This window comes from Natrix helvetica (genome assembly GCF_964273705.1).
Source record: "Natrix helvetica genome assembly, chromosome: Z".
Taxonomy (NCBI): Eukaryota; Metazoa; Chordata; class Lepidosauria; order Squamata; family Natricidae; genus Natrix; species Natrix helvetica.
In genome coordinates this window covers 132,420,973-132,448,670 of record NC_138554.1, presented here as the reverse complement: position 1 = coordinate 132,448,670, position 27,698 = coordinate 132,420,973, and the positions used below count along the sequence as shown (strand labels likewise).

Genomic DNA, 27,698 nt, shown 5'->3' with positions numbered 1-27,698 from the left:
TAACACCACCTTATTTCCCCTTTCTTTTCTCCCTTCCTCCCTTCTCTACTTTCTTCCTTCCTCCTCTCCTTCTCCCTTCTTCTCTTACCTCTCCCCTACTCCTACTATTCCTCTTCCCCTTCCTACCCTCTCTCCTTCTCTTACTCTCCCTTCCACCATCCTCTCCTTACCTCTTCCTTCCTTCCCTCCTCTTCCTCTCGTTCTCTCCTCCTCTCTCCTTTTCTTTTTCTGTTGTTATAGGTGTCTCTTTCAAATCTCAGTTTATGTTTCCTTGGGATGGTATTTCCACAAACTCTGTCAGGGGAAGTTTCACCCTGAATTAATGAGGTGTGGATCGTCGGCTTTCCAAGCAGCATATTTCCGAATAAGCAGAAAATAAAACCCGAAAACATATTCTAATAAACAACTTTAATATAAAATAAAATAAAATACAAATCTTACTATCTAAATCTTACATTTTGGCAAGAGCTATGTTGCCCACCTCCTTCGGCAGGTGAACGGAAGATCAGAAGGAAAGTAAAGAATGTGTGACGTATTATGAGACATGCGCATTAATCATTGTCAGATAAGAAACAATTCAGTCTACTGTATAACTCAGAATATAAGCACAAGTTGACAAACCAACTAACGCAGTGACAAACCCAAATATAGTTTAGTATCATTTCTTATTCTCTTACCTTCGCTAATCTATCCTATGTCCCCCCCCCTTTATATCTCGCTCTTGAATATATACTTGTATATTTGGTACTTTCTTTTCTGTTTTCCCCCTATTCCCCCACTTTCTCGTTTAATAGTGTATCGTCTGGGTTCTGTATCTTCCCCTTACTTCCTTTTCTAGATTTCTTTCTCTAGCCAGTTCCTTGCCATGATTCTTGAAACTTTTCTGTGTTCTACTATTGATTAACACATAAGAGATTTGTAGTTAGACCACTTCCTGCTTTTGAAAGCAACAGCTGGCTTGGGAATCCTGGGAGTTGAAGTCCACATATCTTAAAAGTTATTGAGGTTGAGAAGCACTAGAAGATTTCATATGCCATTAGGAGGAAGTTTCTCTTATGCTCAAATATAAAGTGAAAGGAACCCAATCTGAATTTGGATTTTCACATAGAAAATGTTTACGTCACAAGCCTTTCTGACTGTGGTCCTACTTGTGAACTTTGTGAATGTATGCTAATCCAGATCAAGTTTTATGCGCTTTCTACAAAATTAAGCAGGAGATCTGCCAGCTGTTTCTTTAAGTAGACATATACCTGGCCTTAAATAATTCAAATTATTTTCCTGATTGCTGGAAATGCATATAAGAATGTACAGTAAAAGTCAGGAAGAAATTGTGAGGTTATTTGGGAGGCATTGTCCAACTTTTGTGTATGTGTGAATTATTGATCCTGCTCTTTTATATATAAAAATATAATTGTGTCTCACAAATTTAGCTGACATGTTTCTTCCTCAAAAAATGAATGTTCTGAAAATGGAAATCATTTTTAGATCCATCCTGTTTCTAGCTAGCTGAATACAATCTGTTCCTTCTGATATTAATTTTATGCAATAAACAAGTTGATATCTTACTGCCAAGTTCAGAATTAAATGGAAGTGTAAATTGGCCAGTAAAAGGACACCAAATTCTTTATCCTCGGTTTCCAATTCTTGCAGTTAGTCACTGTGTAAAATAATCATGAAAATTCATGAGGGAACTCCACCAAGCTTTATTTTCCTTCCTGCCATTCTGGCAAGTCTTGCACAAAAAAGATACCTTGCATTTCATTTGCAGTTGGTTAGGTTTAAATATATGAATCTTCCTCCTGTCACTTAAATGCAAGCAAGGCATTAAATTACAAGGGAGGGAAGAAGGAAGGAAGGAAGGAAGGAAGGAAGGAAGGAAGGAAGGAAGGAAGGAAGGAAAAGATTGTTATTGAAAAATATATGAGGTCCTAGAGAGGGAGAGAAGGAAGGAAGGAAGATGGGAGAGAGGAAGGAAGGAGAGAGAATATTGTTATTGAAAAAATATATGGGGTCCTAGGGAGGAAGAGAAGGGAGAGAGGGAAGGAAAGAAGATGGGAGGGAGGGAGGAAGGAAGGAAGGAAGGAAGGAAGGAAGGAAGGAAGGAAGGAAGGAAGGAGAGAGAATATTGTTATTGAAAAAATATATGGGGACTTAGGGAGGAAGGAAGAAAGGAAGGAAAGCATTCCATAAAGCAAGCTCTGATTTTAATACCTTTGTCAAAGGATTTGCAAGGGAGATGGAAAAGTGCAATGGGAGCATATCTATCCTGTTGCATAGATCTGGATTTAGATAAAAATGCACTTTAGGATTGCCCCCCCCTCCCTTTTGGGGGGGTATCTTTGAAGCACCCTTGACACCTCTTGATTACCTGGACTAGCAATTTTCTTCTCAAGGTTTTGCAAAAGCATTTTGCCATTGCCTCCTTCTAAGCTCTGAGAAAGAGGGACTGGCCCAAGGTTACTCATTTGATGCTGTGCCCAAGTTGGAACTAGAATTCACATCCTCCCACTCTAATGGCTTAACCATCGCACCAAACCGGTTCTTATTAGCCATGGAGAAGAAACTTTTTTAAATTGAAATACTAGCCTAACTTGATGAGAACATCCATTGCTCCAATGGTCGTGTTGGAAGAGTCTGCTTATCCCAAAATGCAATCATGACAAAGCAAATTCCAGCTGAGAAAACAAAGAGGCAAAACTCCATGCCCTCCTATAATGCCTTTCCACTCTGCCAGCCTGGCCCAATGTGGCACTATTGATCCATCCAATGTTCCTCTATCTCAACTGTAAGTGGCGTGGGATTCAACACTCATAATTGAAATCACACATCCTAAAGTAGCTAAGGCTGAGAAACACTGGACTAAGAAAGCAAAGGATGAGTCAGATTTTTCTTTTTCACTCTTTAGACGTTACTTTTGGAATGTGCTGCCTTCTTCATAATTATTTCTCTCTCTACAATGCCACTAACAAGGAACTCATGAAGCTTCGAAGTCAGGGTGCCTACAATTCAAGGGTGGGATCCAGTGGTGGGTTCATGTGCAGGCCCGGCGTCCTGCACATGAGTGCGTGCAGCGCGCCCATGCATCTTATCCTCCAGTGACGCCTCCGCGATGCTCCAGCTGCTCAGCGGAGCGTCACATAGGCAATGTACGCGCCGTGCACGGAAGCGCCGAAGAGTTTAAAAGACAGGTAAGGACGACGACAGGCAGGCAGGTGGGCCCTCTGGAACACCGTACCGGAACGGTATTTGGTGCTCTGGGCAGGCACCAATACGCCCGTACCAGGGCATACGGCCTGCAACCCATCACTGGTGGGATCCTACAGGTTTTTAAATTGGTTCACTGAGCGCGTGCTTTGCACACTGCGCATGTGCCCACTTCAAAGTCGGAATGAACCAGTTCACTCCCAGCTAATAGTTGGAGCTACCGGTTCGCCCATCGGTACAATCCCACCCCTGCCACAAGTCGTTCTCCTTCTACCCTTAGCTCTGGCAGGACTGATGAGTAGCACTCACAATAAAATAAATTTTTCGTTCCAAATGATTTTATGATTTCCCAAATTTATGGCTGCGATTGGAAGAATAGCAGGCTTTGTTCATCCAGACATCCTTTGAGTTTAAAGCCTTCAACTATCTCATTTGCTGGCTCTCACCCTTATTAAGTTAACCCCTCTGGGAAGATCTTCAAATTAAAATTCTGAGGCTGATTTGCTATTCAGGTTTTTTTTTTTTGTGTTAAAGATACTATTGAAAAAGCTCTTTGCAATTGTGCCAGGCAATAAAAAATTCCCTTAAATCCTGACCAAAAATCTAACACATCTAAATGACCTCAGATTTAAGATTGATTTTCTTCAAGGAGTAGGGATTATTCATTTTTTAAATATATTGACTTCCCTCTCAAGCATCCAGAACAGGAGAGTTAATGGCTGTAACCAAACATTTCCAAAGTCCAAGAGAAAAGGGAGAGAACTCAAAGAGATCCAAATTTTGGAGTACAAGTAGCTCTTGACTTAAGACCAGAATTGAAACCAGAACTTCCATCATTAAGTGAGGCAGTTGCTAAATGAGACACATCCAGGTTTACAACCTTTTTGCTTGGTCATTAAGTGACTCGTGAGTTGTTAAGTAAATTATTTGATGGTTAAATCAAATTATTTGATTGTGCTTGGTTGAAGCTGAGTGAGAAGGTTACCAATGGGAAACATGTGACCTTTGGATGCTACAACCCTTGTGAAGACGTGTTGGTTTCCAAGGGCACAGATTTGATCACATGATTATGGGGCCTCTCCAATGGTCGTAAGTGTGATGACTAGTTGTAAGTCAGGTTGTATATCACTGTTTTCAGTGATGTTATAACTTCAAAGAGTCATTAAACAAATGTCATAAACTGAGGACTATCTGTGGAACCATCTCAGTTGAAATGAATGTGGAAATGAATACTTCTGTCTAGGTAGAGTAAGTTTAAACTCTCAGCAATCCTAGAGCAGACCTTTATTTTCCACCATAAATCTTCTTTCTTCTTTTCTTTTCTTTATATATATATATGAATGGCTGTGCATGTGAATGTTCTAGCATAACTCTGGAACACTTCAACAATTTCAACTAAACTTGGTACACAGATGGCTTACTCTCTGGAGAAAAATACTGTGGGGTTACACATACCTTTCAGGGTGTGTGTTCTGTTAAGATGCAGTCTGTTGTGCCTTTAAATGGCTTCTACTGTACTGCCATAAACTGGCTTCTACCATACAGTGCAGTGGAGTTGCCATGGTAACAGCTTCACAGTATTCCACAAGGGGACTCCCTCTGGTAAGGGGGAAAATCCCACAGTAGAAATGCATTTGGTCCAGACATTTTCCCCCTATAAATAAATACCCACACAATGCCAGGTTATCAGCTAGTTTTATATAAAACATCTTTAAATATTATTGCATGGACCCTCTAAAGCAATGTTTCTCAACCTTGCCAACTTTATGATATTGTAGACTTCAACTCTAATAAACTTGCAGTTTATTAGACTGCAAAATTCTTGAAATCCACAGATATAAAAATTGCCTAATTTGAGAGAGTGCTCTAAAAAAAAGGAATGGGTCAGGTTACAAATATCCCCAAAAGAAATGCTTTTTAAGATGTCCTATTTATAATAATTGCACATTGAATCCTAAATGATAATTAAAGTATGAAAACAAATTGATTAAAACCACACTAGTAAAGTAAAGTAAAGAAATATAATCTAGTAATTAAAATCTACATCAGCAAAGAGATTATTTTAAAAATATAAAAACCTCTGAATAAAAATTAAAAAATAGATGTGTAAATTTGGGTCAAAAAGAAAACAACTTATCTAAGATAAAGAACAATAAACACATAGCTAATCCACATTTCATTTGGTTTTAAAACATGACAAAGCCTTAAACGGTATTTGTTTTTAATTTTTGAAATGCTAGGAGTTTTATTTCAAATGTGAATACATTAGTTTGTTTTTAGCATCTTGTAAGGCTTTATTGTTTCCTCCTCAAGAGACAAACAAGCTATTCTTCTAAGTAATCTTATTTTGTGTCTAATTTCCTTGCCTGATTGTAACTGCCACGAGAAACAGCATAAAAAAAACAAAGGGGGAAAAAAATAGCAAATAATAATTTACCGATTTGGAAAGTACCAGAAGGTAGGCCTATTTCTATTGGATGCAGTAGGAAAGGGTTATTCATACTTTACTATTCCACAGGTTATCTTGTATATTTCCCATTATGCTGTCCAGAAATAGACAATGCAATTATAGAATATAATGTTAGTACATCCGCTTATTAAAAAAAAATCAATCTCCTAAAGAAATATGAGTGCCCTATTGGAGAAAATGATGGCATCCAGTTTTAAGTCGATACGATATAGAAAAGATGCGGAGACTCTAGAAAGAGTGCAGAGAAGAGCAACAAAGATGATTAGGGGACTGGAGACTAAAACACATGAAGAACGGTTGCAGGAACTGGGTATGTTCAGCTTAAGAGAAAGAAGGACTAGGGGAGACATGATAGCAGTCTTCCGATATCTAAATGTTGGAGATGTGACTGTGTTAGTGCCACGTATTATCATATTTGGTGGACTTGTAAAAAAGTTAAATCATTTTGGATAAAAATATGGTGGGTTATTCGAAATATTTTGAAAAAGAGGATAAAGTTTACGCCCCAGTTGTTTTTGTTAGGTATAGTTTCAGATTGTACTGTTTTAGAGACTAATTTGATTTTGAACCTAACAACGGCAGCAAGATTGTTGGTGGCGCAGTATTGGAAGAAGGAAGAGTTGGCCACTATCCAAGAATGGACGTTAAAAGTAGTAAACTTAGCAGATATGGCCAAAATTTCAGCGTATCTGAAGGACCACTCAGATGAGAAGTATAAGCTGGACTGGAGAAGATGGATTGACTATATTCAAAACAAATACTGGACTAAAAAATTTCAGTTAGCTTATGAATGAAGGCATAAGGAATGCTACAATTTATTTAAAGTTAGTTTAATAAAGGGGAAATTAAAGCACAAGAATGGTAGCATGTTAAAATTAATTAGCTTATGTTAGCGTATGGTTGTTAAATGTTTATACCCTGTATTCTGCTCTGGGAGGTCGGGGGAAGGGAGGGAGGTAAGAGGGGTAGGGATGGGGGAGGAGGGAGGGAAAGGGGGGAAATAATTGTAAAACTTATTTTAAAAAATTAATAAAAAAAGATAATTAGGGGACTGGAGGCTAAAACATATAAAGAACAGTTGCAGGAATTGGGTCTGTCTGGTTCAGAGGTCAGCAACCCACGGCTCTAGAGCCAAATATGGCCCTTCCATCCCTCTGCTGTGGCTTCCTGTTGTCGGTCAGCTCCACAATTGATAGGGCTTTCAGTTAGGACGGGTAGAGGAAAAGGGATGCTGCTGCGCTAGGAGGAGACTCTATGGTGGGAGGAACTGGACTTCCAGGCGGCTCCAGAATTGAACGGGGGGGGGAGCTTCTTTGCGGCTCTGAGTGTTTAAGATTGGCGACCCCTGGTCTAGTTTCATGAAAAGAAGAACTAGGGGTAACATGATAGTAGCGTTCCAATACTTGAGGCATTGCCACAAAGAAGAGGGAGTCAAGCTATTCTCCAAGGCACCTGAATGTAGAAGAAGCAGCAATGGGTGGAAACTAATCAAGGAGGGAAGCAACCTAGAACTGAGGAGGTATTTCCTGACAGTGAGAACAATTAATCAGTGGAACAGAAGTTGCCTCCAGAAACAATGAATGCTCCAACATTGGAAGTTTTAAAGAGACTGGGCAACCATTTGTCTGAAATGATATAGGGCAGGGGTGTCCAAACTTGAGAACTTTAAGACTTGTGGACTTCAACTCCCAGAATTCCCCAGCCAGCCATGCTGGCTGGGGAATTCTGGGAGTTGAAGTCCACAAGTCTTAAAGTTCTCAAGTTTGGACACCTCTGATATAGGGCCATGATGGCGAACCTATGGGACGCCACAGGTGGCACATGGAGCCATATTTGCCTGCATGTGACCCGTCAGCTCTGGTGCACATATGTGTGCTGGCCAGCTGATTTTCAGCCTTCCGGAGGGGGCGTTTTTGCCCTCCCCTGTCTTCAGGAAAACCTCCAGAGCCTGGGGAGGGTGAAAAGGGATCCAACCGGCCAACCGGAAGTTCGGAAACAGTATGTTTCCAGTTTCCGGGGGGCCTCTGGGGGGCTGGGGCAGGCAATTTTCACCCTCCCCAGGCTTCTGGAAAGCCTCCAGAGCTTGGGGAGGGTGAAACACCCACCCCCTGCGGGGTGGTCATGCGCACATTCACCGGGTTGGGTGGGTACTTGCACATGTGCAGGTGGGTGGGGCACATTGAATTGTAGGTATGGGCATGCATGTGCCTGCGATAGCGCGCACGCACAAAATTTTGGCACGCCTTTAGAAAAAGGTTTGCCATCACTGATGTAGGTTTTCCTGCCTGAGCAGGGGGGGGGGGGTTGTGTTAGGGATGTAACCCTAGGCTTGGCTTGACAATGTATATAAGCTATGATTGTAACAAATGTATCTGTTACTTTAAATGCTTAAGAGATATAATTGGTTTGTTAACTCAAGCAGCCATAAGAGGGAGGCAGAATGGTTGTTAGATCTCTCTGTGTTTTGTTAGATGCTGATCGTGGATACTGTATCGTGAGTTACTGAGTCTTGCTACTGTTAGCTATATTTTGTGTGCTAGACTGCCTATTTGATAACTGAATTACTGAACCGTGTATGACTTGGACTGTTAACCGGACTCCGAATACCTCTATGTTGCTACATAGTAAACTACTATATTTTTATACTATTCAGTGTCTCTGTATGCTGGTTTGTGCATGTTATTCCATATCACTCTCATTACGCTTCTCTGCATACTCGCTCTTCTAACAGGGAGCTTAATTACTTAACACGTTGGACTAGAAGACCTCCAAAGTCCCTTCCAATTCTGTTATTAACAGAAACGCTGGTTCCTGTATGACACAGAAGAACCATGCCAGCTGCAATTCCTGTTGCCAAGCGCATCATAAGAGGCAAGGGTGGCCTCTTTAGCCTGCCCCATGGAGCCTTCTCCTTTCGGTTATTCTTTCTCTCGACTTTTCCAAAGCTTTGTCTGAAGTTCTGTGAGCTGACAGCCGATGGCAAGCAACAGCTGAGAGCTGCAATTCTTGAATTGCATTTGGCTCCTAGTGTTTTTTCTGAAACATCCAGTGCTTGGCAGGATCCGAGAAAAGAAATGAGAGGCAAATGGATCATTGCCCTGAATTAAGGTGGCAGGTCCCAATACCTAATTAAATGATTAACATCCGTCTAGTTCCAGATGAGCTCTCCATTTTCAGTACACGGGTGGACATTAAATAAGACATAAAATAGAAAGTACACTATGTAAGATCTCGGGAACTGGGGGGAGGGAGGGAGAAATAAAGATGACTGCAGCATATTTTTGACTTTCTTTTCAGTTCCCTGGGGTTCCAGCTGAAAGATTAATAATCAGGCTGATTTGTAAATCCATAAAAGTAAGAAAGAAATTAAGTTCTACTGGTTAGATTAGATGTTCCAATAAATCCCCAAGTAAGTAGGCACTAAAAAATCTACAGCAGGGGTGTCAGACTCAATTTCAGTGAGGGCCACATCAGGGTTGTATATGACCTCGGAGGGGCCAGGTTGGGCGTGACCCACTGTGACTCATTGAGGCTCTGTTTTCAACCGGGGCATCCTCTTGCAGCCCTCTGCCAATGAAAACAGCATATGATTCACTTAAGACTTGCAGTGATTCACTTAACAACTATGGGGGGAAAGGTCATAAAAAGAGGCGCAATTCACTTAACAACTGTTTTGCTTAACAACAGAAATGTTGGTCTCAAAGACTACCTGTAATGGCTGGGTCCACTAGAGCTCACATGCTCCACCCAAATCAGAAAATTATATTAGCATGATGTATGAATCAAAGCTTTTGGGTGATCCAATGATTATTTCTCCAACTTATTTTGACAATCCGATAAAGGATTGTTCCAAGTTATGGTACCAATTATTTTATTTTTTGCCTTATTGTAGTGTAATGCACAGATAGGAGTAGCAGTTCAATGCACATTTTGCATGTGACATAGCAACATTTAACTGCGCTTAAGAGTGATAGAGTGATGCTGTGGCTCAGTGGCTAAGACGCTGAGCTTGTTGATCAGAAAGGTCAGCAGTTCGGTGGTTCAAATCCCTACCACCGCATAACGGAATGAGCTCCCGTTACTTGTCCCAGCTTCTCAAAAGCATGTAAACATGCAAGTAGAAAAATAGGAACCACCTTTGGTGGGAAGGTAACAGCGTTCTGTGTGCTTCTGGCATTTAGTCTTGCCAGCCACATGACCATAGAGACATCTTTGGACAGCGCTGGCTCTTTGGCTTTGAAATAGAGATGAGCACCGCCCTCTAGAGTCGGGAACAACTAGCACATATATGCAAGGGGAACCTTTACATGCTATTCATCTGAAGTAAAACTGTGAATAAAAAATCGCTCAGAGTCATTTGAGAAAATTATGGGGTTATCCAGGCTGAATGACTACCAGCATAAACCATATAACAAGACGCATTTGGCTGTTTTCAATAACCCCTTTGCAGATGAGCAAAAACCTTGGACCAAATCGGATGCTTCTAAGACCTCTGCAGGAAGGGCATTGAGCCAGGATGCCTTCCTCTATTTAGGAACTGTGATTTGGTTTTCAGATCTGGCACATGTAAAGAAGTGCATCCGTAAGCAGCTTGTCCATGTCATTGGGGATCAAGTTCAACCCAAGGTTTTCTTTACGTTGATCTCTTAATACTGTGCAAACATTACAATTCAGCATTCCGGCCAGGCAGTCATTTAATTCCTCTCTGTTATTTGTGGCTGCTGAGACACTTTCTCCCTTATCGGTTCCTAAATCCATTTTTTAAAAACAAAAACAAAAGGCAGCATTTGCATTTCGGTAAGCTTATTCCCCGCTCTTCTTGATGGTTGATTCCGGCTTCCTAAAAGATCTCCTGTGTTCTGGTTTTTTTTGGTCCTCCCTGCAAAAATTTGCTATTAAAGGAAGAGAGAAAAGGTTTTATTTCAGATGTATTTGAGGTGTCTGTGTGTGTATCTCTCCAGCTTGGAGAAAATATGGTATAATCTGTGATGAGAAGTAAGTTGCTTCCTCTGTCAAACTCCCCATTTCAGTGATGAAATTCCAATTTTTTTTACTACCGGTTCTGTGGGCGTGGCTTGGTGGGGATGGCATGGTTTGTGGGCATGGCTTGGTGGGCATGACAGGGGAAGGTTATTGCAAAATCTTCATTCACACCCCATTCCAGGGGAAGGATACTGCAAAATCTCCTTTCCCTCCCCACTCCAGAAGGATATTGTAAAATCTCCATTCCTCCCCACTCCAGGGGAAGGATATTGTAAAATCTCCTTTCCCTTCCCACTCCAGGGGAAGGATATTGTAAAACTCCATTCCCTCCCCACTCCAGGGGAAGGATATTGTAAAATCTCCATTCCTCCCCACTCCAGAGGAAGGATATTGTAAAATCTCCATTCCCTCCCCACTCCAGGGGAAGGATATTGTAAAATCTCCTTTCCCTCCCCGCTCCAGGGGAAGGATATTGTAAAATCTCCATTCCTGCCCACTCCAGGGGAAGGATATTATAAAATCTCCTTTCCCTCCCCACTTCAGGAGAAGGATATTGTAAAATCTCCATTCCTCCCCACTCCAGGGGAAGGATATTGTAAAATCTCCATTCCTCCCCACTCCAGGGGAAGGATATTGTAAAATCTCCATTCCTCCCCACTCCAGGGGAAGGATATTGTAAAATCTCCTTTCCCTTCCCACTCCAGGGGAAGGATATTGTAAAATCTCCTTTCCCTTCCCACTCTAGGGGAAGGATATTGTAAAACTCCATTCCCTCCCCACTCCAGGGGAAGGATATTGTAAAATCTCCATTCCTCCCCACTCCAGGGGAAGGATATTGTAAAATCTCCTTTCTCTCCCCACTCCAGGAGAAGGATATTGTCCTCCCCACTCCAGAGGAAGGATATTGTAAAATCTCCTTTCCCTCCCCACTCCAGAGGAAGGATATTGTAAAATCTCCTTTCCCTCCCCACTCCAGGGGAAGGATATTGTAAAATCTCCATTCCCTCTCCACTTCAGGGGAAGGATATTGTAAAATCTCCATTCCCTCCCCACTCCAGGGGAAGGATACTGCAAAATCTCCCTTCCCTCCCCACTCCAGGGGAAGGATATTGTAAAATCTCCCTTCCCTCCCCACTCTGGGGCCAGCCAGAGGTTGTATTTGTCATTTCTCCGAACTACTCAAAATTTTCGCTACCGGTTCTCCAGAACCTGTCAGAACCTACTGGATTTCACCCCTGCCCTATTTCTATATTTTCTAGTGTATAGTTTAGTCCTTGACTTACAACAGTTTTTTAATGGCTGTGAAGTTACAACGGCAGCGAAAGAAACGACTTATGGCCAGTTTTCACACTTAAGAGCATCGCAACATCTCCGTGGTCACCTGATCAAAATTCAGATGCTTGGCAACTGGCATGTGCTTATTTATGACAGTTGCAGTATCCTGGGATCATGTGATCCCTCCTATTTGAAACCTTCCCAGTTGACTTCCCACAAGCAAAGTCAGCGGGGGGGAGAAGCCAAATTCATTTAACAACTGCATAGTTTACTCAACAACTGCTGTGATTTGCTTAATTACTCTGGCAAAAAACAGTTGCAAAATGCAGCAAAACTCACTTGCTAACTGCCTTGGGGGGAAAAAATATTGTGATCATAAGTCGAGGACTACCTGTAATACATTTTCAGTAAATTTGGACTTACAGGCATTTAATCTTTGCTTAAGGGCCTAAGCTGTGACTAAGAACACAGCTGTGTAGAAAATACACTATTTTGTTCACATGCTGATAAAGGAAAGCATTCTTACTAACACATGTGGCCTTGAGGGTATTTTTCCCATTATCATTTTATGGTCATCTTGAATATATTTTTTTCAGAGTTCTCCATTCCTGCCTATTTCTAGAGGGAGGAAAAACATCATATTTAATTCTGTTTTTTAAATTCTCTTCCCTTCCTTATTAATTTCCTAACTAAGCCTCCTGCTAATCTTGTATCTGTTTTCTCTCAAACAGATGATGGCACCATCATCTTTTTCTAATTTCCTGAAATTAGTTACGATATTTGTCCCATTACGTTTCTGTTCATTTAAAAAAATGAACACAAAAAGGCTTCTGAATCCATACACGCAGTCGAGTGGGAGGGAATGGAGATTTTGCAGTATCCTTCCCCTGGAGTAGGGAAAAAATGGAGATTTTGCAGTATCCTTTCCCTGGAGTAGGGAAGGAATGGAGATTTTGCAGTATCCTTCCCCTGGAGTGGGGAAGGAATGGAGATTTTGCAGTATCCTTCCCCTGGAGTAGGGAAAGAATGGAGATTTTGCAGTATCCTTTCCCTGGAGTAAGGAAGGAATGGAGATTTTGCAGTATCCTTCCCCTGGAGTGGGGAAGGAATGGAGATTTTGCAGTATCCTTTCCCTGGAGTAGGGAAAGAATGGAGATTTTGCAGTATCCTTTCCCTGGAGTAAGGAAGGAATGGAGATTTTGCAGTATCCTTCCCCTGGAGTGGGGAAGGAATGGAGATTTTGCAGTATCCTTTCCCTGGAGTGGGGAAGGAATGGAGATTTTGCAGTATCCTTTCCCTGGAGTAAGGAAGGAATGGAGATTTTGCAGTATCCTTCCCCTGGAGTGGGGAAGGAATGGAGATTTTGCAGTATCCTTCCCCTGGAGTAGGGAAAGAATGGAGATTTTGCAGTATCCTTCCCCTGGAGTAGGGAAAGAATGGAGATTTTGCAGTATCCTTGCCCTGGAGTGGGGAGGGAATGGGGATTTTGCAGTATCCTTGCCCTGGAGTGGGGAGGGAATGGAGATTTTGCAATATCCTTCCCCTGCCACACCCACCAAGCCACGCCCTCAGAACTGGTAGTAAATATTTTTGAATCCCACCACTGATTTGAACACTTGGCAACTGGCATGTATTTATGACGGTTTAGGTGCCCCTGAGTCACGCAATCACTTTTTATGACCTATCTGACAGATTCACTTAACAACCGTGTTACTGACATAATGACTGCATTGATTCAGTTAACAAACATGGGAAGAAAGTTGTAAAATGCGGTCCACTTATCCACTGTCTTGTTTAGCAATGGAAATCCTGGGTTTAATTGTGGTCATAATTTTGAGGACTGCGTGTATGGATCCAGAAGCCTTTTTGTGTTCATTTTTTAAAATGAACAGAAACGTAATGGGACAAATATCATAACTAATTTCAGGAAATTAGAAAAAGATGATGGTGCCATCATCTGTTTGAGAGAAAACAGATACAAGATTAGCAGGAGGAATAGTTAGGAAATTAATAAGGAAGGGAAGAGAATTAAAAAAACAGAATTAAATATGATGTTTTTCCTCCCTCTTAGAAATATGCAGGAATGGAGAACTCTGGAAAAAAAACATTCAAGATGACCATAACATGATAATGGGAAAAATACCCTCAAGGCCACATGTGTTAGCAAGAATGCTTTCCTTTATCAACATGTGAACAAAATAGTGTATTTTCTACACAGCTGTGTTCCCTCCTCACTCCAGGGGAAAGTTATTGTAAAATCCCCATTTCCTCCCGATCAGCTGAGACTCGGAAGGCAGAGAATAGCAGGGCCAATCAGAGGTGGCATTTACCGGTTCTCCGAACTACTCAAAATTTCTGCTACAGGTTCTCCAGAATTGGTCAAAACCTGCTGAGTACCACCTCTGATTCTAATTTTGATCACCTGACTATGGAGATGCTTCTAAGGGTCATAAGGGTGACTGATGTCACTTTTTTCAGTCGCATTGTAACTTCAAATGGTTACTAAATGAATGGTTGTAAGTTGAGGACTATCTGTATGCAGAATCATGAATCCAGGCTCTAGGGCACTGGTCTGCAAAAATTGGATTTGGTTAAATGTGGGACTCCTGTTTGAACTTCCTGTTAATAAATGTCAGTTGATGAGTTTTGAAGATCCCAAGGAAGTTTATTTTGGCTACTCTTGGCTACTGACAGGTGAGCCTCCTATAGGACGCCCTTTGCTACCTTTGGATCAGGACCGGCTTTTAATCTAAATATTTGGGTTTCTCCACAATTTTTTCCCAGATCAAGGGCATACTATATGTCCATTGCAGGATCATTGGTTCATGGTTCAAGAAAGAAAGTTTGTATTGCCAGGCAAATAAAGGGGAGGTAGGGAAGGAAGGAAAGATAAAGAGAGGGAGGGAGGGAAGGAAGGATAAAGGGAGGGAAGGAAGGAAAGGAAGGATAAAGAAAGGGAGGGAGGGAAGGAAGGATAAAGAAAAGGAGAGAGAGAAGGAAGGATAAAGGGAGGGAGGGAAGGAAAGAAGGATAAAGGGAGGGAAGTATAAAGAAAGGGAGGGATGGAGGATATTGTTACTGAAGAAAAATGTGGGGTCCTTGTTCCTCTCTGAGCTGGTTGTTTTCTTGAAGATGTTTCATAATACAGATAATATAGATAATACATTTAATGCTAGCAAAAGAACAGCCCAGCCCTAGCACTAGAAATGACTAGTTGAAATGTCTGCCAAAAACAAACCCCAGCCAACCTCAGAGGGCACCAAGGACCCCACAGTCCAGGCATCTGCTACAAGTATTCTCTTTTATTGGTATTTAAGAAATAATAATGGCAATAGCAGAAGGAAGGAAATGTGGGAGAAAATAAATCTCTCCCCATCAGAAGCCTTTTGTTAAAAGCTAAGGAAGGGTGGAGAGATAAAGCATAATTATTCCAACAAGGCCCTGCCTGAAATCTCAAGTCTCTACACCCCACTTTGCTATAGCTGAACATAGAGACAGATCTCTCTCTCTCTCTCTCTCTCTCTCTCTCTCTCTCACACACACACACACACACCCCTACCTAACTCTCTCTCGCACACCCCTCTCACCTCTCTTAAACACACACCTATCTCTTACACACACACCTCCCTCTCTCTTACACACACACACCTCACACCTCTCGCACCTTTCTCTTACACACAGATACACACAAACACACACACCTGTTACTATGGGAACCCAGAGATCTGCGAGGGGGGGTCTCGTAGTCTCCCCATCGCGAAGCCCTGACAGCCCCTCCCCCCACTCCCCTTTAGTGAAATGCCGCTGCCCAGGGCTAACCTCTGGCTGGCCCGAGCGGCGTAATCGCCGTTGGCTGCCTTCGAGCCGTCCGAAGTGCCAAGTCCGTCACCTGGGAAGAGCAGGGAAGGGGCGCCAGAAGACGTGGGCGGTGTGTGTGTGTGTGTGTTGAAATGGCTTTGATCTACTCTACTCCGTCACGCCGGTCTCCGGCCGACTCGCGGGGGTCTTAGCTCGTCTGGCGCTTTGTTGACGCCCGCCAAGTAATGCGCGCGTGTCTCCACGGAGGGGCGCTGGAGCACGTTTTAATGCAGCAAAATGAATGGAAGAAAGCGGGCGTAGCGCCGGCGGGGGTTAAAAGAAGCCCCGCGGCGGGAGGGGAAGGTCTGTGCAGGTGCGCGGTGGAAAGAGCGAGCAGGAGTGGCGCCGGCTGGAGGCGGCCCCTGCCCCTTGTCTACGCGGACTCCCGCAGGAAAGACCCTGCCACAGCCGCTCTCGCCTCTCCCATTCCCAGCACAGGCAGTGCAGGCAGACGAGCTGTATGTCCCTCCCACCACGCACCCACCCGCCGCTGCTTTCCAAGTTTCCCCGTTGAAGGAGCTAACCCAGCTGCCTGGAGCCTTCGGGGCTGAGCAGTCTGCGTACCCGTTTTTGCACCCGCCTCGCGAGCAGAGGACACTCGCCCTTCCTTCCTTCCCTGGCACGCGCGCGCACCCTCGCTCGCACTCTCCTCCTCCTCTCCCCCCCCAGCCCCCCCCCCACTCCTAGCCAACACACACACTGCTGGCATGCGACCTGGAAGGCGGCTGTGTGGCCCCGGAAAGGCGCCGGGCGAGGGAGCCAAGTCGCCTCCCTGCTCCGCGCCCCTCCTTTAACCGGGGGTTGGTGGGAGGTCAGGACCGCATCGATCTTCCTCCTGGAGAGGGAAGAGGGCGGCGAGTTTGACGCGCCGACGGCGGGGTTCCTGCACGTTCTCCTCCTAGCCTTCCTCAGTTCCGATGGCCGGGCGGCGAGTGCGCCGTTCTCGCCGGCTCCCTTGAGGCAGACCGAGTGGCGCGTCCGGAGCTGTCCAGCGCCAGGCAGAAGACGGTGGGGGGCTCCAGACGGCCGGTGAACTCCGTAGTCCCTTGGCCAGCTTGCCGCCCTGGATCGACCGAATGGCTTCCTTGTACCAGCGCTTCGGCGGGAAGATCAACACCTCTCGCTCTTTCCCCGTCACGCCCGAAGCCAGCCATCTCCTAGGCCCCCAGCGCTCCGAGGAAGACGGGGCCGCCGCCGCTGCCGCCGCCGCCGCCGCCTCGGCCCACGCGGTCGCTGGAGCAGCGAAGGCTTCGCGCCCGTCGCAGCCGCACAGCCCCAGACCTCGCTTCCAGTACCAGGCGAGGAGGAGCGACGGCGAGGAGGAGGATGTAAGCCAACCCCTGCCTGACTCGGGGGGCAGGACGCGGGTGGGAGAAAGATGGGCTCCGGTATTCCGCGCTTTCCGCCCCTCCGCTCGGACGGACGGAGAAGTCCTGGCCGCGCGACGGCCTGAAGCCTCTGAGCCAGGGGGAGAGTCTTTCTCGCTCTGTTCTTATATTCTCATCTCCCCCCCCCCCCGCCAGATTTGTTACGGGGATCTTGTGGAAGCTCATGAAAAACTCCCTCGGATTTAAGTGATGGATGCGGCTAGTGGTCCTTGGAAACCTCTGGTTTCAGGAAAAAGTTAAAGGGAGGAAGCAGATCTTCTGGGAAAGAGTCGCGTTGGAGCAGTTTGCATAGGATTCCAGAGAGTTGGATAGCTCACAAACAAATTTTTCTTCCCATCCCTTCCCTTCCTTTATCTTCTCAAAACTGATAGGAAGTGATCAAAAGTAGATTTTCAAGAGGCATATTAAGCTCCAAGAATGTGTTGGAGCATAAATTTGACCAACATGTGCTTTTGTTGGTTCCGATTCTTGCATCTCTCTCTCTCTCTCCGATCCCCACTCTCTTCCCCAGTCCCCACTTTCTTCCCTACTGCTCTACTTCCTTGGAGAAATTTCAAAGAGTTTGTATTTGCATATCTCCTTAGTAACGTGACTCATCCAGGACACTTACTGGTTCTGAGAAGGATGGTTGGCAGAAAAAGAAGTTGTAATAATCTGGGATTCATAACTCTTTGTTAAAGAAAGAGGGTCATTTTGGCTGATATATTATTAGTTTAGCCTGGAAGGGCGCCTTCTCCTTGAAGTTGGTTCTTGTGTTGTTGCTTTTTTATGTTTATGTGCACTTATGTTTGTGCAAATATAAGCAAAGCTTTGTTTAACTTTTGTTTAGCTTTGTGAATTCTTGGAATGTTTTCTACACAAGTAAAGGCATAATTTGTGTGTTTAGCTTACAATGGTTTCCATATCCAAATACTAAGGCCAATTCTGACTGGTTTTCTAGATCAGGCAAAGGTACCTGTACAAATGGTCACTAGCAATTCAGTGTTAATACTTTAGCTTGTGGTACTGTATCATTTCATAATTGGGTTTGTGTTACTGTAGTGATTGTGTGTATATGTGTGTGTGTGTGTTTATGTGCATGCATATGTGCTCACATCTATTTTTACGTATATAATCAAAATTAAAGAGGAGGATTTTCCAAGTTCATTGTGTACAGTATCTCCAAAGCAGATTTATTTTTAAATATTACTTCCTCTAAAGTTGCATCACAATAACAGCTTTGCTCAGACCTTGGTTATAAAAAAACAAAAGTAATTAGCATAAAATTAATAGGAGGAGAAGCAATTCCTTTTACTAAAAATCACTGTTGAGAAACTTATGTAAGGAAACAAGGGTGGTTTTTTTGCCTTTTCTTCCTTTTTTTTCTTTGCAAGAACATTTATCCTTAAATCCTTAAGATATAAACATCTTGCAAAGATATAAACATCTTGCAAAGTGCCCAGCAGTTCTGTTACATTCAGCACCTCGAGGTGAACTGTGCTTTATGTTTCATTATAATATTTAGTAGAAATAAATAAGATCTAAATCCAACTGACACAGAATCTTTAAAGTTAATTCACTTTTCCCTGGAATTGTTTTTGCTATTTTCGAGTGTATTCCAGACATTGCCCTCTAGGTGACAGTATAAGAAAGCAAACTTTACTTTTTCCTCCTTAATTTTTTTTTAACATTTAGCTAACAATTTATATTTTACCTGCACCCAATTTTGTATGTAGCAAAAACCTGCCTAGCAACTGGACATTTTGAACTTAGAATGTTTAATAGATAAATGTGGATTGCTTTAAATTGACTCAAAAGTTAAAGCCACACTTTTTTCCAGAATATTTATTAGTACTATATAATCATCTATGTATTTACATGAAATAACTTTCCTTTCTGTTCATATGTCAGTAAGCTTCTTGTAAGAAGATGTAGAATTCTCTGCCACTAGACAGTTTCTGGTTTCACCCTAAATCTGTAACGAAAAAACAAAATAAACAAAAACTTCCACTAATTAATTACTCGTGATTCTCACTTGCTTTCTTTAGGTAAGAGACCTGGTAGAATGGTATTTTCCCAGTGCAAAAATTATTATTGTCTAGGAATCAAATTTGAGAGCTGTGCAATCACGATTGAGACCCACACACACTTACAATGAAACTGCTTTCGTGAAACAGTAATATAATCCAAAATTTAGAGGTAATACAATCTGTAGTGTATGAGTGTATGCTTTGTTTAAGGAGAACTGTAGAAATGAGGTTCAGGCAGTAAAATGCTAGTTCCATTTCTGACATTAAGGAGAACTAGACTCTGCCTCTTATGCCTTTATTCCTTCTGTGACGATTCTTTACTGTGTTAATGTAGGAGCTGTCTCAGGTGCTGAATAGTCCCTTGCAGATTGGTCTCCTTTAAGCAAGGTTGGGCAATTAATTTTTTCCAAAGGGTCACATGAGAAACTGGGGTTATTGTAGGGGGCTGAAGCAATAGGCCTGTACACTCATTTACTTTCGATTTCTAATTTCCAATTGACCTCATGCATGGCCAGATAGGGACAGCCAAAGATCCAGATGTGGTCAGGGAATTACAGAATAACAGAGTTGGAATGAACCTTGGAGGTCTTTTTGTCCAGCCCCCTGTTCAAGCAGGAGATCCTATACAATTTCAGACAAATGGTTGTCCAATCTCTTCATAAAAACTTCCAGTGTTGAAGCATTTACAACTTCTGGAGGAAAGTCGTTCCACTGATTACCGTAATTGTTCTAATTGTCCAGAAATTTCTCCTTAGTTCTAGATTGCTTCTGTCCTTGGTTAGTTTTCATCCATTGCTTCTTGTCCTGCCTTCAGTTGCTTTGGGGGATAGGTTGACCTCCTCTTCTGTGTGGCAGCCCCTCAAATATTGGAAGACTGCTATCATGTCTCCCCTAGCCCTCCTTTTCATTAAACTAGACATACCCAGTTCCTGAAACTGTTCTTCATATGTTTTAGCTGAAGTCTGCCTTTTTAAGGCCACTGGAAAAAAATGTATTTTGCTTTAGAAAGCAGTATATTAAGGTGGAGGAACCAGTTAGTCATAAGACTCTCTCTAAGTGCAAGCATTCAAAATAAACCATCTTTGTCTAGCCTCTGTTTGAATCCATCCAATAAATGAAAAGACCTCCACCTGTCATGATATAGGGAGTCCTCAGCCAGAATTTTCATTGTTAACCAAGGCAATTATAAAATGAATTTCTGGAAAGGTTGCAGATGGTAATTACATGATCCTCAGGAAATTGTAGCCATTATAAATATAGCCTGTTTGCCCAGTGCTTGAATGTTGATCACATGATTTTCACGATGGTTTCTCTACCAAACTGCTTTTATATTGGAAAGCTATTTTTTAAAATATTCTTCTGGTAACTATTTTCTGGTGACCCAGAGTAACCCATTATTCTCTGTCCTGAACTCTGGAATGAGAGAATATAAGTTTTATGACTTTGGCTGCTTGTTGTTAATTAATAAAGAACACTCAGTTGATATGTCAAGGCAGGATTTTTGAAAATCCTATATGGCTCAAGGTTGAAGTGTGTAGATGAATGGGACTAGCCAGAGGGAGCAAACCCCACACTCACCAAAACTGATGATGTCACCTAGTCAGGTAATAAAACATCTGCAAACAAGCAACCAAACAAAGAGCACCTTTTTTACCTTAGTATTTTTTTAATGCAAAGGACAAGTCAGAATTATTCTTCCTTATTGCAAGCCCTGCTGGTAACAAGGTCACTAGCAAAGATGTAAGAGTATTGTGAATAAATGTGCCTTTCATCGCACAAATAGTTTTACAGGTTTTTAAGACATTGGAAGGGATGTGGTGGCTCAGTGGCTAACACACTGAGCTTGTCGATCAGAAAGTTCAGCAGTTCAAATCCCTAGTGCCGCATAATGGAGTGAGCTCCCGTTACTTGTCCCAGCTTCTACCAACCTAGCAGTTCGAAAGCAAGTAAAAATGCAAGTAGAAAAAATAGGAACCACCCTTGGAGGGGAGCGTTCCGTGTGCTTTTGGCATTTAGTCCTGCTGACCTCATGACCATGGAGACATCTTTAGACAGCACTGGCTCTTTGCCTTTGGACCAGAGATGAGCACCACCCCCTAGAGTCAGGAACAACTAGCACATATGTGTGAGGGGAACTTTACCTTTTAACACATTGGAGGACAGGGGACACAATGCAAAGATAACTGTGGCCACACAGAATGTAGAAAAGCATGCTTTTTAATATATTTCTACAGAGTTGAATACATAGTCACTGAAAATCCTTCTACTTTGGTTTATGATTGTGTTTGATGACTTCTGCACAACAGAAGAAAACGTAATGGACCAGATTTTGGAATGATTAAACTTCTAATATGAATTTCATATTAAAACACAAAACTAGGCAAAGGACTCTTCTTTTAAGGAATGGATTCTATATTTACATGATGTGTATATTCATGGTTAATATAACCATGATTAATTGAATTACATTCTTTTTCTGGATGTGTACAACACACTAAACAATTAATAGTACCACTAAGTTTGTGCAGTTATGCTTAGGCTAAAATTCAGTTGTCCAATTTGTGGATTAGTAATATGTTGTACAAACCCAGATTCATCATTCCCAGCTGTTGGAGATAGCTGCAATCAGAATATATCTTATCATCTGAAATACCCAACTCATCTTTAAAACATTTTGTCCATTCATTTCAAGCGTAGTTTAAAATAATTCCAGCATGTAAACAATGTTATGAAGCAATATAAATAACCTTTTGATTATGTTTTCTAAAAGCTAATATCTGATTTTTTCGCAGTTATTTGCTGAGCTATTCTTTATTATCACATATACAGAGAGACTATTGACCTAGTTTGTACAAAATTGGTTTAATCATGATTTCAATAAAGCATAATTGGCTAAATTTATATCCAAGGCACTAAATTATAAAAACTATTATTTCCAAAATAAATATATCTATACAGAATATTTCCCAGCTTCCTCCCCAACCCCACTTAGGATTTAGCCTAACATATAAAATCAATCAAAAGTATGCATTTAAAATTCTTGACTTTTGCCATTTTTATCTTTTTGCTTGACCTCCAGAAAGGTCAGATAAATTTATATTACTCAGCTCCACTTTTGTTTTCAAAAGAATCTGTCTTCATTGTTTTCCCCATTTCTCCTTGTAATCTGTGTGTGTGTGTGTGTGTGTGTGTGTGTGTGTGTTCCACCATAACTCTGGAATGCCTTGAGCAATTTCAAGGAAACTTGATACACAGATGACTTACTCCCTGGAAAAAAATACTGTGGGGGTAAGACATCCCTAACACTATTTGGAGTGTGTTTTCTGTTATGATTCAGTCTGTTGTGCCTTCAAATGGCTTCTACTGTACTGCCATAAAATGGCTTCTACTGTACAGTGCAGTGGAGTTGCCATGGTAACAGCTTCACAGTACTCCACAAGGGTGCTCCCTCTGGTAAGGGGGGAAATCCGACATTAAAAATTATGCTTGGTCTGGACATTTCCCCCCTATAAAGAAATACCCAGGCAATGCCAGATTATCGGCTAGTCATTCTATAAAAATTGACTGGGGCAGTAATTAACTCAAGTGCTGAATGGAAAAAATAAATTCAAATCTTATGTTTATTACATTTTAAAGTGTACCCTGAACTCATGATAGTGAATTAAAGATCCCTAAGAAGAAACCAAACCTGCAAATACTATAAAATACAATAAAATCCCCATAGCTAGGTAGGTCCTAAATGTTTCTGTGTTTTGATTTAGCAGAAGGCTGTAGATGTGGGGAATTAATTATCTCTGTTCAAGGAGAAAGGGAGATATATTTTGTAGCATTGGGACAATTGATATGAAGGTGACAGCTCCTTAGTTTATGGGATATTAGAAATGAGAGCATAAAAAAACCTCTAGAGAAACAGTGAAATACACAGAACACTAATCAAAAAAATTAGCCTGTCTGCCATCTTTGGCCTTATATAGTAGTTTCACTTCCTTATGAAGATTTCTTTTATTTCTTTTTAGTGTCTAAATGCTATAATTCAATATTATCCATGGCTTCTAAAGCATATCACTTTCAAAAATTGCTGGTCATCTAAATTTCACATATTACATTAATCTTCTCCTGTAGTTATAGAATTGTGTCTCCAGATGAATGGTTATGGATATAATTTGGTAAATATATAAAAGTAAGGAGCCAGTTTGGTGTAGCGGTTAAGGAGCTGGCCTAGAAATCAGGGGACTCTGAGTTCTAGTCCCGCCTTCGGAATGAAACCAGCTGGATGATTTGGGCCAATAAACAAAAGATTGTGAGTTTTAATCCCGCCTTAGTGGGAGAAATCTGACTTTAGGCCTGACAATTCTCTCTCAATCCAACTCACCTCGTACCGTATTTCCCCCAAAATAAGACAGGGTCTTATTTTCTTTTGACCTCCGAAATAAGCGCTTGGCCTTATTTTCCGGGAGGTCTTATTATTTTTGAGGTGCAGGAGGCGGTGAGCGTGGTCACCTCATGGCTGCTGCTGTACTGCAATATTTTTGAGGAGGGCTTATTTTTGGTGGAGGGCTTATTTTAGCGCATGTGTTCAAAAGATTGGGCTTAATATCTGGGGAGGATTTATTTTCGGGGAAATAGGGTAGGGTTATCATTCTAGGGAAAAAAGGAAGAGGAAGGAGTTTTAAATTTTGAGTTACTTAAAAAGTAATACAGGTAGAGTAAAAATAAATAAGATAGATAAAATAAATAAGAAAATAAATGCAGAGAATATAACGGGGAGATGTTTGTTTATAATTTTGGGATCACGTGTACTTTTCCTTTTGAGATTAATACTTTCCAGACTAGAATACCGACATTTATTTTACTTACCATTGCCTTTGAATATTTTCCTGGTTCGTCTCTCTCTTGCTTACTTTTCTTTACAGATGAGGTTATTGATGAGGGTAATTTCTGTAAGCAACTGCCAAAGGTGCTGAGTTTGATATACATGCAGATTGTCTATAACTTTGTTCCTTTTAATTACCATGAAACAATAATGCATTAATCAAGTTCATAAGAAAATCAGCTCTTCCCTCTAATGTAAAATACCAGTTCATAAGACAATAAAGCTACCGGGTTTCCCTGAAGCATTGCTAAGACTGGGTCTTATATTCATTTTTGTTCCAAAAGATGCATTAGAGGGCTTTTTTTCTGGTTAGGTCTTATTTTGGGAGAAATATGGTACTAAATGCATCCATCTGAATGACAGTCTTAACTGGTACTTATTTTGGGGGTAGGGTTTATATTACCAGCGTCTTGAAAAATCATGCTAGGATTTATTTTCAATTGAGTCTTATTTTCGGGGAAACTGGGTAATAATAACAATCATCCCTTTAACATTGCTGAGTTATTTTTTCTTAAGAAGGTTGCACATAAGAAATCAGTTTTATAGTGTTACTTAAATATCCAAGTCCTCCCTTATTCATCATCAGGATAATTCATCAGGATAATTTAAGTATAGTCCTTGGATAATAGCAGTTCATTGTGACAATTCAAAGTTACAACAGCACTAAAAATGTGACACGACAATTTTTTACAGTTACAAACTTTGCAGCATCCCCATGATCATGTGATCAAAATTCAAATGATTGACAACTGGCTCATACTTATGACAGTTTCAGTGTCCTGAAATCATGTGACACCCCTCCCCCCTCTTTTACAACCATCTGTCAAGCAAAGTCAATGGAAAAGCCAGATTCACTTAGCAACCAGGTTACTAACTTATCAACTGCATTGATTCACTTAACAAATGTGGCAAGAAAAGTCATAAACTTGGGTAAAACTCACTTAACAACAGAACTTTTAGGCTCAATTTTGGTTGTAAATTGAGGACTACCTGTACCATGTTTTTGGAACAGCATTTTTCAAAAAAGAACCAGCCATTTGGATGGAAAGCATTGATAATTATTGGGATTCTGTTTTGCACAAGAGGGACATTTAACTTTCCTTTTTGTGGATCAACCTTACCTCTTCACAGAACTGTTGATTAAATGGATAATGAAATGATAATGACTTGTGAGGGTACTTACAATACTGGTAACTTGTAAAATATCCTTCAGGGTAGACCACGTCAGGAAAGGTATACCATAATAACTGATAGAACTACCCTGTTCCCCCGAAAATAAAACCCAACAAAAAAATAAGTCCTAGCATGATTTTTCACGATGCTCGTAATATAGACCTTACCCCCAACATAAGCCCCAGTTAAGATTGTCAGCCAGATGGATGCATTTAGTACTGTATTTTCCCCAAAATAAGACCTAACCAGAAATAAGCCCTAATGCATCTTTTGGAGCAAAAATTAATATAAGACCCGGTCTTATTTTCGGGGAAACACGATAGTCTTGTCGGGACTGCAACAACATAATCTTGAAAGGGTTTTGTTTTTTTTCTCTATTTTATGCCAAAGAAAATTTCTTTTCCAAGCTTTCTCAAGTTCTTCCAATAGCTGCCAGATACAGGTAGTTTTCCTGTACACCGCTTGGAGAGTCCAAGCAATGGGTTAATTCAGTCTGCTTGCCCTTAGGACTGAGGAACTATTTTTCCTTAAGCCACACCTCCTCCTGGTGTGCTCAATCCCCCAGAATTCTTCCTCAGTCAGCCCGTTTGGACGTATTTAGTTAGAGCTCTGAGCTAAATTGATCTTTTTTTTTTGGCTTGGACTCTCTAATTGCGTTTAAAGTTTTTTCTCTAATATTCCCCAACCTCGTGAGACGTTTCTCTCTTCAATTCTGCGACTTTCTTCAATAGAATCTGCACTTGAAGGCCAGGAGGTAAGCTACAAGGTGGTGGGGGGTGCCCCTCAGCCGATCCTCTTGGGACGGCTTCGGAGGCCTGCCGCTTGTCGTTTAAAACGGCGCGGCTGCAGCGGCGAGGTTCCTAAGTCCCCAGGCCCCTCGTTTGTTATTTTCGTCGAAGTTTTTTCGCTCCCCGGCCTGCTAGAGGACCTCTGCCGCAGGGAGGAGTGGGCGATCGTCGCCATTGCGAGGCGCGTTCGCCCCTCGCTCTCCCTTAGCCCCACGCTGTTGCGGCGGCCATTTTTAGGCGCGAAAATAGCGCGCCCAGCCATGGCCGCCATTTTGCATCAGCCTCGTTGTCAGGAGGCCGCTGGAGGTGGCAGGGCCTAGCAAGGGTTTCTCGGGCTAGGATCGCCACCTTCGCCATTTGTCTATTTTTGCGAGCGGCGCTGGTTCCTGTGCCATTCCAACGGTCATCATACCGGCTCAGGGAGGAGGCCTAAGTAAGCGCAGGCCTGAAGATTTTTTCTATAGTCATTCTCCTCCCTGCTTCTCCTGCGGAGCCTTGCACCTCGGTGCAGGCCCCAATCCTACCCCTGGGCCTCCGACTGGTGTGAAACATGGGATGATTTCATAGTATTGTTTCGATTAATTGTATATATGGCAATTTTAACGATCATTTCGTTTTGTTTCCCATTACAGCACCCAGTCTATATCTATCCTTCTGCCTTATCATAGCCTTGCTCCATCTTGTGTGGTCATTGACTATGGACCTGCCCAGTCCTCCCGATTCCCAAGACGCTAGGCCGAGCCTCTCGCAGGCCCCTAGCAAGGGTTCCTCCTCTTCGGGGAGTGGGGGTGCGGGCAAGAGTGGTGGGGGTAGCTCTGGGAAACAGCGTTCCAGAACCCCTTCGGTAGCTGAGGCCAAGGATGCTGAAAGGCGCCAGCGGGCCCTTGACAAGCAATTCGAGAAGGCCAGACGCCAGGCAGACAGGGTGCAGTCCCTTTCAGGAGCCCCTCCCTCCCGGGAAGATCTCCAGTCGGTCCTCGCCGAGGAGGTGGAATCCCAGGACCTATCCCCTAATAGGTCATTTGCAGAGCCGGCTTCCCCGGTCCCTTCTTGGGCCTGTGAACAGGTTCCTCCCCCTGGGGATGCTAGCATAGACGATATGCAGGGTGAGGCTTCACCCCCCCTAGAAGAGGGCTTGGATCCCGATTCTGACTCTGAGGAGTTATCGCCCCGCATGCAGGAGCTAATGGCCCGCGCCATTGCCAAGGGCATCACGGAGGCCATGAAATTTAAAAGCCCTACCGCAGCGGCCCCTAGGGGTCCCAAGCCCGATCAGGCAGCTCCGCCCCCAAGCAAGCGTGCTCGCCATCCTTCCCTGGAATCCTCGGTGGTCAGCGAGGCCTCTGCCATTGAGGACCCTGACCCGGAGGTGCTAGGCCTCTCGGACGACGAGGACCTTCCCCCCGAAGCGCCTGCCTTTGCGGGTCTCTTCAAGCCCAGCCTTTTTAAATCGGTCCTTCACAAGGTCAAGGCTGCCACCAGGGTGGGGATCAAGCCCAAGCCGACCGCGCCGGCGGATGATGCCCCTCCGGCTAATCCCAATGCGGTCATGTTTGATGTGCCAGCGCCCCAGCAAGAGCTGGTTCCGGTCCCGGGGCTGTTCCTCGACTTAATCCAGCGCCAGTGGGCTCAGCCAGCCACGCAATCCTCTCCCAGTGGGGTAGATAGGAAGCTTTA

General features: G+C 42.7%; 1 protein-coding gene across 2 annotated transcripts in view; it reads left to right on the top strand.

The window, feature by feature from the left end:
- DPP6 (dipeptidyl peptidase like 6) overlaps window positions 1–27,698 on the top strand; it is a 609,699-nt gene that overhangs the window by 141,665 nt on the left and 440,336 nt on the right. The window contains exon 1 of one of the 2 annotated variants that reach the window (XM_081932661.1): window positions 16,603–17,118. The exons of the other annotated variant lie outside the window; for it this stretch is intronic. Within the exon in view, the coding sequence (XP_081788787.1) occupies window positions 16,867–17,118 (252 nt within the window). The 5' untranslated portion in view covers window positions 16,603–16,866. Of the gene's footprint in view, window positions 1–16,602; window positions 17,119–27,698 lie in introns of those variants that run through there. 2 annotated transcript variants of the gene reach the window in all.